The 16,028-nt window shown below is 47.8% G+C and overlaps 1 protein-coding gene across 4 annotated transcripts in view; it reads right to left on the bottom strand.

Annotated features, from left to right (window-relative positions):
* The window catches only part of LOC119973853 (RNA-binding protein 5-like), a 60,555-nt gene that overhangs the window by 7,036 nt on the left and 37,491 nt on the right, over nucleotides 1-16,028 (bottom strand). For all 4 annotated transcript variants that reach the window (XM_038812338.1, XM_038812339.1, XM_038812340.1 and 1 more), the window contains 5 exons: nucleotides 6,133-6,300; nucleotides 5,645-5,791; nucleotides 3,480-3,566; nucleotides 664-855; nucleotides 5-79 (listed from right to left, as the gene is read on the bottom strand). In XM_038812338.1, the coding sequence (XP_038668266.1) occupies nucleotides 5-79; nucleotides 664-855; nucleotides 3,480-3,566; nucleotides 5,645-5,791; nucleotides 6,133-6,300 (669 nt within the window). The remainder of the gene's footprint in view (nucleotides 1-4; nucleotides 80-663; nucleotides 856-3,479; nucleotides 3,567-5,644; nucleotides 5,792-6,132; nucleotides 6,301-16,028) is intronic.

The raw sequence follows: 16,028 nt of genomic DNA, 5'->3' as shown, positions 1-16,028 counted from the left end.
TTACTTCATTTTCTGTTTTCTCTAATGCCTCAAGTTCTCGGTCAGACATTCTCGACCTTCTGCGGATCTCTAAATTTTGCTGTGAACATAAAAAGCGCAGTTATGGCTAAGAAATGTATTGGCTGCAATATGAAAACTGCTGTTCTCCCTCCAAGACCTTGTACATCATTCGCAGAGGTGACAGGCAAGCCAAAAGTCAATTATATTTGGTAGAACTAGCAGCAAAAAAACCCCCAAAAAAACTGTCCTTCTATTAGTGTAAATAGGATTAGATTTTAAAAGTTTTGTAAATTTACCAAATTCCTAATGGATGCAGGGTACAAAAGAGGATTTTGTCCATAGCTTATACTTTGGGTAGAGTTTAACTCTAAGGCTTTATACCATTGCAAAATTTTAAACTGAAGGCAAACCACTCATTCCAGGATTCTCTCTCAATCGTTTGTCTCAGATTCATTTTGATGCATCTTTAATATCAGTGTGGTGCATGTTTTCTCATCATAGACCAAACGAACAGCAAGTAAAATTATTGTAAAACTCAATATCAAGGTGGCACAACATAGATGATCAAAATGAGAATTCAGTCAACTAAAGTGCTTTGTGTCATGAACCTACATTGATTTTACACATTATTTACACAATGATTATTAATTTTGTTCTCATTACCCTGTGCAGGTCAGAGAGTTGCTGATGCCGGGTAAGTGCCTCTTTGTTAGGAAACTGCCTTCGGCACAGTAGACAAGCTATTTTGTTCCAATCTGTCAGCCTTTCTTCCAGGTCTTGAACTGTCTCTTGCTCTTCGTCATCACTCTCTCCACTGTATGATGCCACAAGTCCCTGTGGTGGGCTTGACTTTCTCTACAAAGTAGACACCAAGGTTCAGTTCAAAATATGCATATTTCAGAACAAATGACACCTTTTCAATGAAATCTTGTGGATAATGAAAACTGACAAGATAATTGTGCACCACAAATGACAGTCTTACATTACATAGAAAATTGGAGTAGGCCATTTGGCCCTTTGAGCCTGCTCCACCAATCATTATCATGGCTGATCACCAAATTCAACACGCTGATCCTATCTCTCTCTCACCCCACCCCCATATCCCTTGATCCCTTTAGCCTTCAAGAGCTATATTAATTCCTTCTTGAAATTACACAACATTCTGGCCTCAACTACTTTTGTGGTAGTGAATTCCACAGATTCGCCACTCGCTGGATGAAGAAATTTCTCCTCACCTCAGTTATCCTCAAACTATGACCCCTAGTTCTGGACTCCCCAGCATTGGGAACATTCTTCCTGAACCTACCATTTCTAATCCTGTTCGAATCTTATAAGTTTCTATGCAATCCTCTCACTCCTAAACTCCAATGAACATAATCCTAACTGACTTCAGTCTCTCCTCATAGGACAGTCCCACCATCCTATGAATCAGCCTGGTAAACCTTCGCTGCACTTCATAGCAAGAACATCCTTCCTCAGATAAGGACACCAAAACAATACTCCAGGTGTGGCCTCAGCAACGTCCTCTACAGTTGCAGAAAAACATCCCTATTCCTTTACTCAAATCCTCTCGCTATGAAGACCATCATACCATTTGCCTTCTTTACTGTCTGGCTGTAGGTTAGAAAGTTCAGGATCCAGTCGCAGAGGGAGGAGCCGAGGCCAAGGAGTTTGGAGATGAGTTTTGAAGGAATAATGGTGTTGACGGCTGAGCTGTAGTCGATAAAAAAAAAAGAGTCTGACATGGGTGTCTTTGTTATCTAGGTGTTCCAGGGTAGAGTGTAGGGCCATGGCATCTGCTGAGGACCTGTTGCAGCGGTAGGTGAACTGTAGTGGATCAAGGCAATCCGGGAGGCTGGAGTTGATTCGTGCCATGATTAACCTTTCGAAGCACTTCACGATGATAGATGTCAGAACCACTGGACACTAGTCATTAAGGCACGCTGCTTGACTTTTTTTGGGTTGAGGGATGATGGTCGTCTTCTTGAAGCAGATAGGGACCTCAGATTGTTGTAAAGAGAGGTTGAAGATGTCTGCGAATACCCCGCCAACTGATCCGTGCAAGACCAGAGTGCTCACCCGGGCCAGTGGCTTTCCGTCGGTTGACCCTCGAGAAGGCTGCTCTTGGTCACCTTGGAGCCATGCCTCCATAATCCCAACTATACCATACCCTTCATATCTATCTGCGCAACTAATTCATCCATTTTATTTTCAATGTTCCGAGTGTTCAGGTACAAAATCTTAAGGCTAGTCCTTTTAACGTTCCTTGTCCCGTCCATTATATTTTTACTGTATCCGTATCTGATTCTGGCCTTTGATTTCTCTGCCTATCATGTCAGCCTTTCATATTAGCGCAGAAGTACAGCAGAAATTGAAGTGAAGACAAGAACATTACAGAAGTATTGTTAACTTACATTTGAGATGAGATTTAAAAAACCTAAACTCCCAATTGCATAAACCAGAATCATTTAATTAACAAAATCCACCTGCACTTAAAAAATAACTATTGATTTATGTCATCTAATTTCATTATGGTTTTGTATATTCTCATTTAAAATAAGTTATTTAATGTACCCACTTTTTTTTTCCCCAATTAAGGGGTAATTTAGTGTGGCCAATATACCTGCCCTGCACATCTTTGGGTTGTAGGAGTGAGACCCACATAGACACAGGGAGAATGTGCAAACTCCACACAGACGGTGACCCGGGGCCATGATCGAACCTGGGTCCTTGGCACTGAGGCAGCACCCTCACTGCACCACCGTGCCGCTCACCGATTTTGTATATTCTCATATGCAAACTGAGAAAGTGGAGTTGGCTTTAATAGTTCAGTTGGAGTTTACGGGTTGAGGAAATCTCAACACTCAGCAAAATGGCATACATCAATGTAGCAAGCTATGGCATATAAAGGAAAAATAATGATCTTTCAAACTGTTGTTTTATACAATTCCAGGTCCATTTCTACCTTCGGGTCAAAATTTCAAATTTCAGCTGGCTTCAAATGGATCAAAGTGTGGTCATGGTTGTCCTCCAACAGTTTGTATTTCTGGTACCTTTCCATGACCATCGTCACAAAGGATAAAAATCATGAGGCATTACCCTGTTCTAAAGATTTCTAAAAAAAAAATTTAGAGTCCCCAATTACTTTTTTCCCCAATTAAGAAGCAATTTAGTGTGTCCAATCCACCTAACCTGCACATCTTTAGGTTGTGGGGGTGAAACCTACGCAGACAAGGGGAGAATGTGCAAACTCCACACGGACGTGACTCTGGATCGGGATTCGAACCTGGGTCCTCAGCGCCGCAGTCCCCGTGCTAACCACTGCGCCACATGCCGCCCCCTTTTCCAAAGATATGCATCACTTAGCAGAATTTGCACCAGCGAAGGGCAATTAAATGGTCGTCAGCCAGTCACCTCAGGCAGCTAAACTGATGGTTTAAAAAAGAAGCAAGCAACTGAGACTTGGAAGATATTCAAACCTTTAATGGACTTTCATCATCATCTCGTAGGTGCTCCACTAAACCACTGAACGGTTCTAGTACCATTGGCTGCCGTTCCATCATCCCCTGTAACAGATGAGTTTAATACCCATTAAATTATTGCAGCTTTGAAGAACATTTGAGGAGAGAATTGAAGGCAGGAATGATGGATATTTTAGGACACAATCTGGCTGTGCAACAAAGTTGCAGCCTTTTGCAGCAAGTGTTTTAGCGATGAAGTACTTACCATCAGCCACTAGGAACCCTCAGTGGATTACAAAGAATTACAATACAAATAGGGTGTGTCTCTCTGTCCTAAATCTCACATTTGTATCCCCTCATTCTAGATCCTTCAACCACTGACATTGCACTTTTATCTTTGTCACATATCTTCATTTAAAAAAAACATCTTTATGTAAGGCCCTCTGCCCTAGCAAAGACAGCTGAATGCAAGTTTTTCTTTGCACTCTCTCCGAGCAGGTAGCACCTTAGTGAATCCGCATTGCTTTCTCTCCATTGTCCCAACATTCTTCCTGTAGCATGGAGTCCAAAAAAGCATACAGTATTCTAAATGTGGTTGCACGAATTCACAATTATATCTCTAATTCTGTACGCCTTACCATAAAACAAAGTATTCCATTACCGTCTTATTGTCTTCTCTACACGAGGTACTGCTTTTAATGGCTTGTCAGCCCCGATGCCCCTAAAACCATCTGCTCTCACAGACCATCTCGTCTTGCCCCATAATAATTTTAAAAACATACTACCCCACATTTAGGACACTGAATGACATTTACCATTCAAGTGTCCACTCCACCATCTTATCAATATCTCCTTAATGTTTCTTCAGTCCTCGGTATTGGTCATTACATTATGCCTCCTTTGTAATCCACAAATCTGGGCACCACTGTCTTAGATCTATACTCAAATGATTGATGCACATAGTGAACAGCAGAACCAGGCAAGAACTTTGTGGCTGCCACCCACTCGTGCACTGTAAATCTTGCTACCCTGTCCCTAATTTCACAACTTATTCTCCAGTACAATAATTTTTCAAAGGCTTTCTGAAAGTCAGTGTACACACCCACTGCATTACCCTCATATCCATTTGCTCATCAAACTATCAAGGCTTCTCTAACAACCACCCTTTTCTGAAATCAACAATGGCTGCTGCTTCTCTCTCTCCCTCCCCCCCCCCCCCCCCCCCCCCTCCAATCCAGATATGGAGCAACTCCTTCGTTAACTACTACATTTTTTAAAACTTGAAAACCCAATTATAATTTTTTTCCAATTAAGGGGCAATTTAGTGTGGCCAATTCACCTAACCTGCACATTTTTGGGTTGTGGGGGTGAAACCGACAGGCACAGGGAGAATATACAAACTCCACATGGACAGTGACCCAGGGCCGGGATTCGAACCCGGGTCCTCAGCACCGTAGGCTGCAGTGCTAACCACTGTGCCACCCCTTCATGAACATCTGGTTAATGGGCTGATTTAGCACAGTGGACTAAACAGCTGGGTTGTAATGCAGAACAAGGCAGCAGCGCGGGTTCAAATCCCACACCGGCCTCCCCGAACAGGCGCCGGAATGCGGCGACTAGGGGCTTTCCACAGTAACTTTATTGAAGCCAACGTGACAATAAGCGATTACTATTATCTATGGTGGGGTCATGTTGTAGCCTTTAAACTAGCTGGCCTCTTATCACCCAGTTTGGCACTGTTTGAAAATAGATATTACAATAGAACCTAAAAATATAATTTGTATTATTTATTCCCCAATTTCCTTCATGATTTTCATATAATCCTATTAGAACCCAGTAATTTGTCATCTTTAATTGCATATTGTCTTATTACGGCATTTCTAATCTCAAAATTTAAACCAATCCAGGATTTATCTCCTCAAGTTTCCTTTTTGTAAACAGAAGCAAAGTACTGGTCCTTCAGTTTGTTATCGAAGTGACTCTTCTCTCAGGGGGTGCCACATCATAATTTTATTTTTTGCATTTGCAGAAAACCTTTTTTTTTGAGATTCTGTCCTCATTCACCCTCTATTTTCCTTATCCACCTTCAGCTCTTTCTGCATTCCCTTATATTCAGGCATCCTCCCTCACCCCATCCCCGCAACAAAAGAAATGCGTCCAACTTTTGAATTCCACAATCGTACCCTTTTCTCAAACAAAGCAAATCCTGCATCAGCTGCTGCAGATTCTCGCCTCTCTTCTTCTTTAGATGCAATCATCTGCAAGGCGGTTTTGACATTATCTTTCTGTTTGTTCAGACTCTTAGCCCATCGCTCCATGTCTTTGGCAATCTACAGGTGAAAGGGGAAAAAACTCTTCACTGACATGCCATCTTTAGCTTCCACATACCCATCAAATACAAGGGCAGCACACTATCAATGCAGGTTTTTTAAATGCCAAACTAGCATGTACAGAAATTCTCAGGGTTTTAGCACGAAGCAGAGGGCTAGGAATTCCCCACAAGGAGAAGTAACCAAAGTAAACTCTGGTAGTAATTCATTCATCACCTTCCGGTACATCCCAGTAAAAGTTCCACTGGTGCAAAAACAATTAATGTGTTGCAGCAGCAATGAATAATTGAGGGGGGAAAACAAATCCATTAGTGTTCATAAGCTGCTCACAAAATTCTCACCTGTTGTGCTGTCCTGCTCTTTGGCTTTTCCTTCTTCTCTTTTCCCTCTTTGCTTTTAGTCCCGGGGTTTGATTTGTTCTGCTGTGCAGTTTGATCTGGAGCAGGCAAATAGGTTTGTTTCTCTCCATCCCAATACATGTACTGCTGAGTCTGTGCATTGTAATAGTACTGGAAGAAGAAAATATTTTACAAATACGTTACTGCCTACAATATATAATCATTGATTCAGTGTTACGTTTAATCATTTAATTGGGTTATTTTAAAATTTTGTTCACCGTAGAATCAGTTTGCACTGAACAATTACCAATTCAGAGGGGTGGTGTCACTTGACATGGATTTTATATAAGGAGAAAGGTTTAAACCAGGTGAATAATCCCAGTGACCAATTTGTTCTTATTTGGTTTCTGTTGGAGGGCATTTTGTGATACTGGACTATGATATAAATTATAGGTGGCCCTGTAACTACATTTGTGCTCCGATATTACTTTTGAATAGTTCTGATGAAACAAAAAGGTACTCATTGGCTTAGATGCCTGTTTAGAAGAGGCAATTTGTAGAAATAGATAGTGTATACACAATGCTGTTAATACCAGAAAAGACACAAAATGGCTGTTAGCTATTTTGTGATATTAATGACACCCACTTTAACCATATATGTAATGATTGACTGCATATAATGTGTGACATGAATATAGTTGATTGATTGTATGTAAATGAGAAAACAACTAATTCCACCCCTTGAATCTGTATATTATATCCGTGTGAGCTTTAGCTCAAGTGAGGGAAGGTGCTGTCAAAGGCTGCGGAGTCTGAGACCTTCCCTCCCAGAATTCTGACATAATAAACTGCTTTTTAAAATTTAGTCTTTACATTCCGGCACCTGTTCGGGTATACAGCGGAATAATTCAGAATGCCCAAATTACCAACAGCACGTCGGGGACTTGTGGGAGGAAACCGGAGCACCCGGAGGAAACCCACACAGACACGGGGAGAACATGCAGACTCCACACAGTGACCCAAGCTGGGAATCGAACCAGGGACCCTGGAGCTGTGAAGCAACAGTGCTACCCACTGTGCAACCCTATTTCCAGAGAGAATCTAACCACCTATGACATTGCTGAATCCCCCACCATCACGATCGTGGGGTTAGTAACCAAAAACTGAACTGAAGGACTTCGAGTGGCAGTTATGCAGCAATAAGCCACACATTTGGAAGCTCCCGTTTTAAAGAGATTTTTCGGCTCTTTTGAGAGCCCAAAACGGAAATTTTTCGACGTCTCCCGGTGGGGGAAGGTGTGCTGAACGACTTTCCCTGCAGTCCATGACTCGAACTCGGAGTGGAAAGGTGGAAAAAACACAGCAGCAGCTCCTCAGAAAAAACGGGGGAAGGGATCCAAGATGGCCACCGACAAAGCTCCAGAGGAATGGAGACTCTGGGCCCAGAAACAACAAACTGATCTCCTGCGCTGCTTTAAAGAATTCAAGGATGAAGTACTGAGCTCTCTGCAGGAAACAAACAGAAGGCTGTCAGAGATTCAGTCCACCCAGGGTGCTGCCATCAAGAAGTTGCAGACGCAGGCCATTGAACGAGAGGAGGAGGCCGTGGTCCTCGTGAGTAAGGTGGAGGGGCACGAAGCACTCCACAAGAAGTGGCAGGAACGCTTTGAGGAGCTGGATCACCGCATGAGGCGGAAAAACCTGCGGATCTTGGGCCTTGCAGAGGGGCTGGAGGGATCGGACCTGACAGCCTATGTGGCTGTAATGCTGAATTCGCTAGTGGGGGCCGGGATCTCTCCATTTGCCCTTGGAGCTGGAGGGAGCGCACAGGGTGCTGGCCAGGAGGCCCAAGGAAGATGAACCCCCGCGTGCGGTGCTGGTGAGGTTCCACCGGTTCAGTGATCGAGAGTGCGTGCTGCGCTGGGCCAAGAAGGTGAAGAGCAGCAATTGGGAGAATGGGGTAGTGCGGATCTACCAGGACTGGAGTGCGGAGGTGGCTAAGCGGCAGTCCGGATTTAATCGGACGAAAGACGTGCTTTATAGAAAAAAGATAAAGTTCGGAATGTTGCCGCCCGCGCGCCTGTGGGTAACTTATTCGGACCGGCATTATTATTTCGATTCCCCGGAGCAGGCGTGGGCCTTCGTGTGGACGGAGAAACTGGACTTGAACTAGGGGTTGGGGGTTGCGAGGTCGGCTGTAAGATATTAGCGCTGGATTCTGCTGTTGCTGTGTTCTCTTTTTCTTCTGTTGTTTTCTTCTTGTTTTAGTACTTTTGCAATTTCGATATGGTTATTTACGGAGGGGTTGTTCTGCTATGTTTTTGTTTTTGTGCTGTGGGACATTGTCTGGGCTGTGTATCTTGAGGGGAGGGTCGGGGGGGTATGTTGTATTCTATGCCGGAGTGGGGGTATGGAGTGGGGCTGATATTTGGGAGCTGCGTCAGAAGGGTGTGGTGGGGCAGTGCAAAAGCGCAGGCTTTCCTCTGGTTTCCCGTGCTGCGGGGTTGGGGGGTGGAGATGGTGACGGGGGAGGCGGGGCCTTAACTGGTTCTTCCCCGCGCTGGAGTGGTGCCAGGAGGGGGAATAGATTGGGGGATGATCCCACTTCGGGAGGGGTCGGGCTATTGGCGGGAGTTTCCGGGGTCAGAAGTTAGCTGACCCACGGAAGTACAATGGAGGACGGTTCGTGGCTGGGAGGGTTCCTAGCCTGGGGGGGAAGGGAGGGGGGGAAAAGGGGAATACCGGGTTGCTGCTGGTAGGGTCAAGAAGGAGCTGGTGGGGGCTGGGGGGACAGAGGTGAGGGGTTGTCGCTATGGGGACGGGGTCGAGCAGGGGGTGCTGGCCTGGGGCGGGCAGTCAACGGGCTATGGCTAGCCGACGGGGGAGGGGGGCGGGACGCCCTCTGATCCGGTTGGTCACCTGGAATGTGAGAGGGTTGAATGGGCCGGTGAAGCGGTCGAGGGTACTGGCTCACCTGAAGGGGCTAAAGGCGGATGTGGCAATGCTTCAGGAGACCCACCTGAGGGTGGCGGACCAGGTCCGCCTGAGGAAGGGATGGGTGGGGCAGGTTTTCCACTCGGGGTTGGATGTGAGGAACCGGGGAGTGGCGATTCTGGTGGGGAAAAATGTGTTGTTTGAGGCATCGGAGGTGGTGGCGGATAAGGGGGGTAGGTATGTGATGGTTAGGGGCAGGCTACAAGGAGAGAAGGTGGTACTGGCTAGTGTGTATGCCCCAAATTGGGACAATGCGGGCTTTATGAGGCGTATGTTGGGACGGTTCCCGGATCTGGAGGCGGGAGGTCTGATCATAGGGGGGGGACTTTAATACGGTGTTGGATCCTTCACTGGATCGGTCCAGCTCTAGGACAGGTAGGAGGCCGGCGGCGGCCAAGGTACTGAGAGGGTTTATGGACCAGATGGGTGGGGTGGATCCATGGAGGTTTGTAAGGCCGAGGGCACGCGAGTACTCTTTCTTCTCCCACGTACATAGGGTCTACTCTCGGATAGATTTCTTCGTGGTGAGTAGGGGACTGATTCCGAGAGTGGAGGAGGCCGAGTATTCGGCCATTGCAATCTCCGACCACGCTCCGCATTGGATAGAGTTGGAGATGGGAGAGGAGCGAGACCAACGTCCGTTGTGGCGGTTGGATGTGGGGTTGTTGGCGGAGGAGGTGGTGTGTAGGAGGGTCCAGGCAAGTATTGAGGGGTACCTTGAGGTGAATGATACGGGGGAGGTTCAGGTGGGGATGGTCTGGGAAGCCCTGAAGGCAGTAATTCGTGGGGAGCTGATATCCATCCGGGCACACAGGGAGAGGAGCGAGAGGAGTGAGAGGGATAGACTGGTGGGAAAGATGCTGGAGGTGGACAGGAGGTATGCAGAGGCACCAGAGGAGGGACTGTTGGGGGAGAGGCGCAGCCTGCAGGCTAAATTTGATTTGCTGACCACTAGAAAGGCGGAGGCACAGTGGAGGAAGGCACAAGGGGCAGTGTACGAACATGGTGAAAAGGCGAGTAGGATGCTGGCTCATCAGCTCCGTAAGCGGGATGCGGCTAAGGAGATTGCTGGAGTGAGAGACAAGAGTGGGAATGTGGTGCGGAAGGGGGTAGAGGTGAATGAGGTCTTCAAGGACTTTTACGGGGAACTGTACCGGTCGGAGCCAACAGGGGAGAGGGGGGGAATGAAGAGGTTCCTCGACGGGCTTTCTTTCCCGAAGGTGCAGGAGGAGAAGGTGGAGGGGCTGGGTGCGCCGATTGAGCTGGAGGAGCTAGTTAAGGGGATCGGGCAGATGCAGTCAGGGAAGGCACCGGGGCCGGATGGGTTCCCGGTGGAATTTTATAAAACGTTCGTGCACCTAGTGGGCCCCTTGCTGGTGCGGACACTCAACGAAGCGTGGGAAGGGGGGACTTTGCCCCCGACTATGTCACGGGCACTGATCTCGTTAATTTTAAAGGACAAGGACCCCCAGCAGTGTGGGTCATACAGGCCCATATCTCTCCTCAACGTGGATGCTAAGGTGCTGGCAAAAATCCTGGCCACCAGGATAGAGGACTGTGTGCCAGGGGTTGTGCATGAGGACCAGACAGGTTTTGTGAAGGGAAGGCAGCTGAACACGAATGTGCGGAGATTGCTGAATGTCATTATGATGCCGGCGATTGAGGGGGAGGCAGAGATAGTGGTGGCGCTGGATACGGAGAAGGCCTTTGATAGAGTGGAGTGGGGGTACCTATGGGAGGTGTTGGGGAGGTTTGGATTTGGTGATGGGTTCATTAGATGGGTAAGGCTGCTATATGAGGCCCCGATGGCGTGCGTGGCCACAAATAGGAGGAGGTCGGAGTACTTCCAGCTTTACCGAGGGACCAGGCAGGGTTGCACCTTGTCCCCCTTGTTGTTTGCACTGGCAATCGAGCCGCTGGCGATGGCATTGAGAGATTCAGAGAGGTGGAGAGGCTTGGTGCAAGGTGGAGAGGAACATAGGGTGTCGTTGTATGCCGACGACCTGTTACTGTATGTGGCGGACCCGGTGGGAGGGATGCCGGGAGTGATGGAGTTACTAGCCGAGTTTGGGACCTTCTCAGGTTATAAATTAAACTTAGGCAAGAGCGAGGTGTTTGTGGTGCACCCTGGAGACCAGGAGGAAGGAATTGGTAGGCTCCCGCTTAGGAGGGCAGGGGAGAGCTTTAGGTACCTGGGGGTGCAAGTGGCCAGGGACTGGGGGACTCTCCACAAGCATAACTTTACCAGACTGGTAGATCAGATGATGGAGGAGTTCAGGAGGTGGGACATGCTGCCATTGTCGTTGGCGGGGAGGGTGCAGTCCGTCAAAATGACAGTGCTTCCAAGGTTCTTGTTCCTTTTTCAGTGCCTGCCCATATTTATCCCCAGGGCCTTCTTTAGGAGAGTGACCGGCAGTATTCTGAGCTTTGTGTGGGCACATGGGACTCCGAGAGTGAGGAGGGTGTTCCTGGAGCGAGGAAGGGATAGAGGCGGGCTGGCGCTGCCCAACCTTCTGGGGTACTATTGGGCAGCCAATGTGTCAATGGTGCGTAAATGGGTGATGGAGGGGGGAGGGGCGGCGTGGAAAAGAATGGAGATGGCGTCATGTAGAGGTACGAGCCTGGGTGCCATGGTAACGGCACCGTTGCTGCTCTCCCCCAAGAGGTTTACCACGAGCCCGGTGGTGGCGGTGACCCTAAGAATCTGGGGACAGTGGAGACGGCATCAGGGGGAAACAGGGGGCTCGATGGAGGCTCCACTGGGTGGCAACCATCGGTTCATCCCGGGGAACACGGATGGGGGATTCAGGGGATGGCAACGGGCGGGCATCAGCAAATTGAGGGACCTGTTTATTGGCGGGAGGTTTGCGGGCCTGGGGGAACTGGAAGATAAATTTGGCCTTCCCCAGGGGAACATGTTCAGATACCTGCAGGTAAAGGCGTTTGCTAGGCGACAGGTAGAGGGATTTCCTTTGCTGCCCTCGCAGGGGACGATGGACAGAGTGCTTTCGGGGGTGTGGGTCGGAGAGGGGAAGGTGTCTGACATCTATAAGGTAATGCAGGAGGTGGAGTCGTCGTCAGTGGAGGAGCTGAAGGCTAAATGGGAGGAGGAACTCGGGGAGCAGATAGAGGACGGGACTTGGGCAGAGGCCTTGGAGAGAGTCAACTCTTCCTCCTCATGTGCGAGGCTTAGTCTCATCCAATTTAAGGTGCTGCACCGGGCCCACATGTCCGGGACTAGGATGAGTAGGTTCTTTGGGGGTGAGGACAGGTGCACCAGATGTTCGGGGAGTCCTGCGAACCACGCCCATATGTTCTGGGCATGCCCAGCACTGGAAGAATTCTGGAAGGGGGTGGCGGGGACGGTGTCGAGGGTGGTTGGATCCAGGGTCAAGCCAGGGTGGGGACTCGCGATTTTTGGGGTTGGGGTGGAGCCGGGAGTGCAGGAGGCGAAAGAGGCCGGGGTCCTGGCCTTTGCGTCCCTAGTAGCCCGTCGAAGGATTCTGCTACAGTGGAAGGATGCGAGGCCCCCAAGCGTGGAGACCTGGATCAGTGACATGGCGGGATTTATAAAATTGGAAAAGGTCAAATTTGCCCTGAGAGGATCAACACAAGGGTTCTATAAACGGTGGCAGCCTTTTCTGGACTTCCTGGCTCAGAGATAGGTAACTGGGTCAATAGCAGCAGCAACCCGGGGGGGGGGGGGGGCATTATTGTAGTGTTTATTCTGTAACTTTATAGTGTGTTAATTTGCGTTGTTGTTAAAATGCTGGGTTGTTCATGGGGATGGGGCGAATGTATATGATTGTTAATATTATTATTTTCGGTATTTTACTAAGGTGCGTTATTGTTGTATAAAATCAAAATTTCTCAATAAAAATTATTTTTAAAAAAAACTGAACTGAACCAGCCAGATAAATACTATGGATACAAGAGCAGGCCAGAGGTTGGGAATTCTGCAGTGAGTAACTCACCTCCTGACTCCCACTGACAAGACAGAAGTCAGGAACGTGAAGGAATACTTTCCAATTGCCTGGATGAGTGCAGCTCCAATACATTCTCAAAGCACAATATCATCCAGAACAAGACAACCCATCCAACATAGACACACTGCGGCAGTATGTACCATCTGCAAGATGCATTGCAGTAACTAGCTAAGTCTCCTCTGACAGCACCTTCCGAGGACAAGAGCAGCAGGTGCATGGGAATACCACTTCCTGCAGGTTGCCCTCCTAGTCACATGCCATCAAGACTTGGGAGCCATAATCAATGCCCCACAACTACTATTCCAACAGCACTGAGTGTATTTTACAACATACGGACTATAGAAATTAAAGGGTAACAAATGCTGACATTGTCAGCAACACACATTCCATGAATGAATAAAAAGGTATATCACCTGACAAATTTTTAATTTTTTTTAAAATATAGAGTACCCAATTCATTTTTTCCAATTAAGGGGCAATTTAGAGTGGCCAATCCACCTACTCTGCACATTTTTGGGTTGTGGGGGCGAAACCCACGCAGACACGGGGAGAATGTGCAAACTCCTCAGGGACAGTGACCCAGAGCCGGGATCGAACCTGGGACCTCGCGCAGTGAGGCAGCAAGGCTACCACTGCGTCACCGTGCTGCCCTCAATATAAAATAATTAACCCAAATTACAATATCAAAGAGCTCGACAGTCAAAAGTACAAATTAACTTAACCCCCACCTAACAACCAACAGTGACTAGTTCTTTAAAAAAAGGAAACAAGTGGCTGCCATCTTAGGTAGAACCTTTCTACCGACCTCCTAATGGTGTGCTTGACCTTCTCCAAATGTAAGAATGATGAGCTCCAGGGTCCCAGGTTCGATTCCCGGCTGGGTCACTGTCTGTGTGGAGTCTGCACGTCCTCCCCCTGTGTGCGTGGGTTTCCTCCGGGTGCTCCGGTTTCCTCCCACAGTCCAAAGATGTGCGGGTTAGGTGGATTGGCCATGATAAATTGCCCGTAGTGTCCTAATAAAAGTAAGGTTAAGGGGGGGTTGTTGGGTTACGGGTATAGGGTGGATACGTGGGTTTGAGTAGGGTGATCATGGCTCGGCACAACATTGAGGGCCGAAGGGCCTGTTCTGTGCTGTACTGTTCTATGTTCTATGTTCTATGAGTTCACGCAACTAAGCCGAGGCCCTGGGCAGAATAGGCGACCTCCACCCAAGCAGGACTCGTCACCGGACTATTAACATTGCAAAGTCGCGGACACCTGCCTTCACCCCCACCTGCACCACTGGCGAGACTGATACCCCAAAAATGCCACCAGCAGACATGGCTCCAGATCAAAGTATTTCTGACATGGTGAAGAAAAAACCCAAAAGGCTTATGAACTTGGAACAAGACAAGAACATGAGTGTGGTTAGTCGGCACCAGAGAACAATGCTTTCACCTGTCCTCCACCACAGAGAAAAGTCCACTCATCCTCACCCTGGTCAGATGATCCCATAAATTGGATCTGACCCAGTCGAGCACATGAGGATGTGGAGTTGACCCTGTGAAGAGCCTCGTTCCAAACATCATCCAGAATGGGACCCAGTTCACCCTACCATTTCAGCGTTACCTTGTTCAACAGAGCAGACTCCGCTGATTTATACCCAGAGAAGGTACCAACGCTCCCAAACAGCTTAATTATCTCATCCATAGAGGATGCTGTGTCTGTAGTATAAAGAAGCAGGTCATCCGTGTACAAGGACATAAAATGCTCCACCCCATCCCAATTGATCCTCCTCCACTTACTGGAAGACCTCATCACTATGGCAAGTTGTTCTATTGCTAGAGAAAACTTGAGTGGAGACGATGGACATCACTGCATCGTGCCCTATTCGGGAGCAAGTTGAATTCAAAGCATTTGTGTGGACACTAGCAGTGGGGGACCTAACAAATCCAGGACATAAATTTTTGTCCAAATCCAAACCTCTCAAGAATCTCAGAGACATCCCCACTTCACCCCATCAAACACCTTTTCAGCATCTAGGGAAACAATCACGTCTGGTTCGGACACCGATAAAGGGAAAGGGGACAACATTTAATAGACAAAGTATATTGGATGACAATTGCCGACACTTGACGAAGCCTGTCTGGACCTCCAAGATCACTTCTGGGAGGCAGGGCTCCAACCAGAGTGCCAGCACATTTGCAAGTAACTTAGCATCTGCATTTAGAAGTGAAATAGGTTGGTACGACACACTCTGTAGGGTCCTCATCTTTCTTATGCATTAAGGAAATAGAGGTCTGCGTGAGGGTAAAGGACAAGGAGTCGCTAAACATATCTAAATTTAGAAGCTCCCCAAACTTCTTCTAAAACTCACTGGGGGAAGCCATCAGGGCCAGGAACCAATGCATTTCCTAATTTCCTCTGGGTCCAACTCTTCACACCTCGCTCCACCACTGGGGTGGACAAACCATCCAAAAAAATCTATCATGGCCAAACTCTCCAACGGAGGCTCAGATCGAGAGAACCCGATAAAATGTTTCAAAACCACATTGACCGGAGACGGGGCGGAATCTACTCTTAGTCCTGTACCAGCGCAATCTTGCAGAAAGCCAGTGAGCTGAGGCGACTGACATTCTCCCAGTGTTCATAAAATACACCCCTCAAACTTCGCAGCTGGCCAGCCGTCTGATCAGTTGAAAATTCAAATGGTGTCTGCAACTTTTTCCTGCTTGCCAATAACTCAGGGGCGGAAAGGAGTACTGATGGTCAACCTCAAATCAAGGGTGGAGTCCACCAGCTTCTGCCGTTCCACCCTGTCTTTTCCATGTGCACTTTGGAGGAAATGATCTCCCCCTGATAACCACCTTAAGGCCTTCCCACAGCTTGAAGAGGAGATACTCACTTTTAATAAATTTAATATAATCCCCAATGGTGGTG

Source organism: Scyliorhinus canicula, chromosome 11, assembly GCF_902713615.1.
Source record: "Scyliorhinus canicula chromosome 11, sScyCan1.1, whole genome shotgun sequence".
In the NCBI taxonomy this organism is placed as follows: Eukaryota; Metazoa; Chordata; class Chondrichthyes; order Carcharhiniformes; family Scyliorhinidae; genus Scyliorhinus; species Scyliorhinus canicula.
This window is presented reverse-complemented; position numbering and strand designations above follow the sequence as displayed.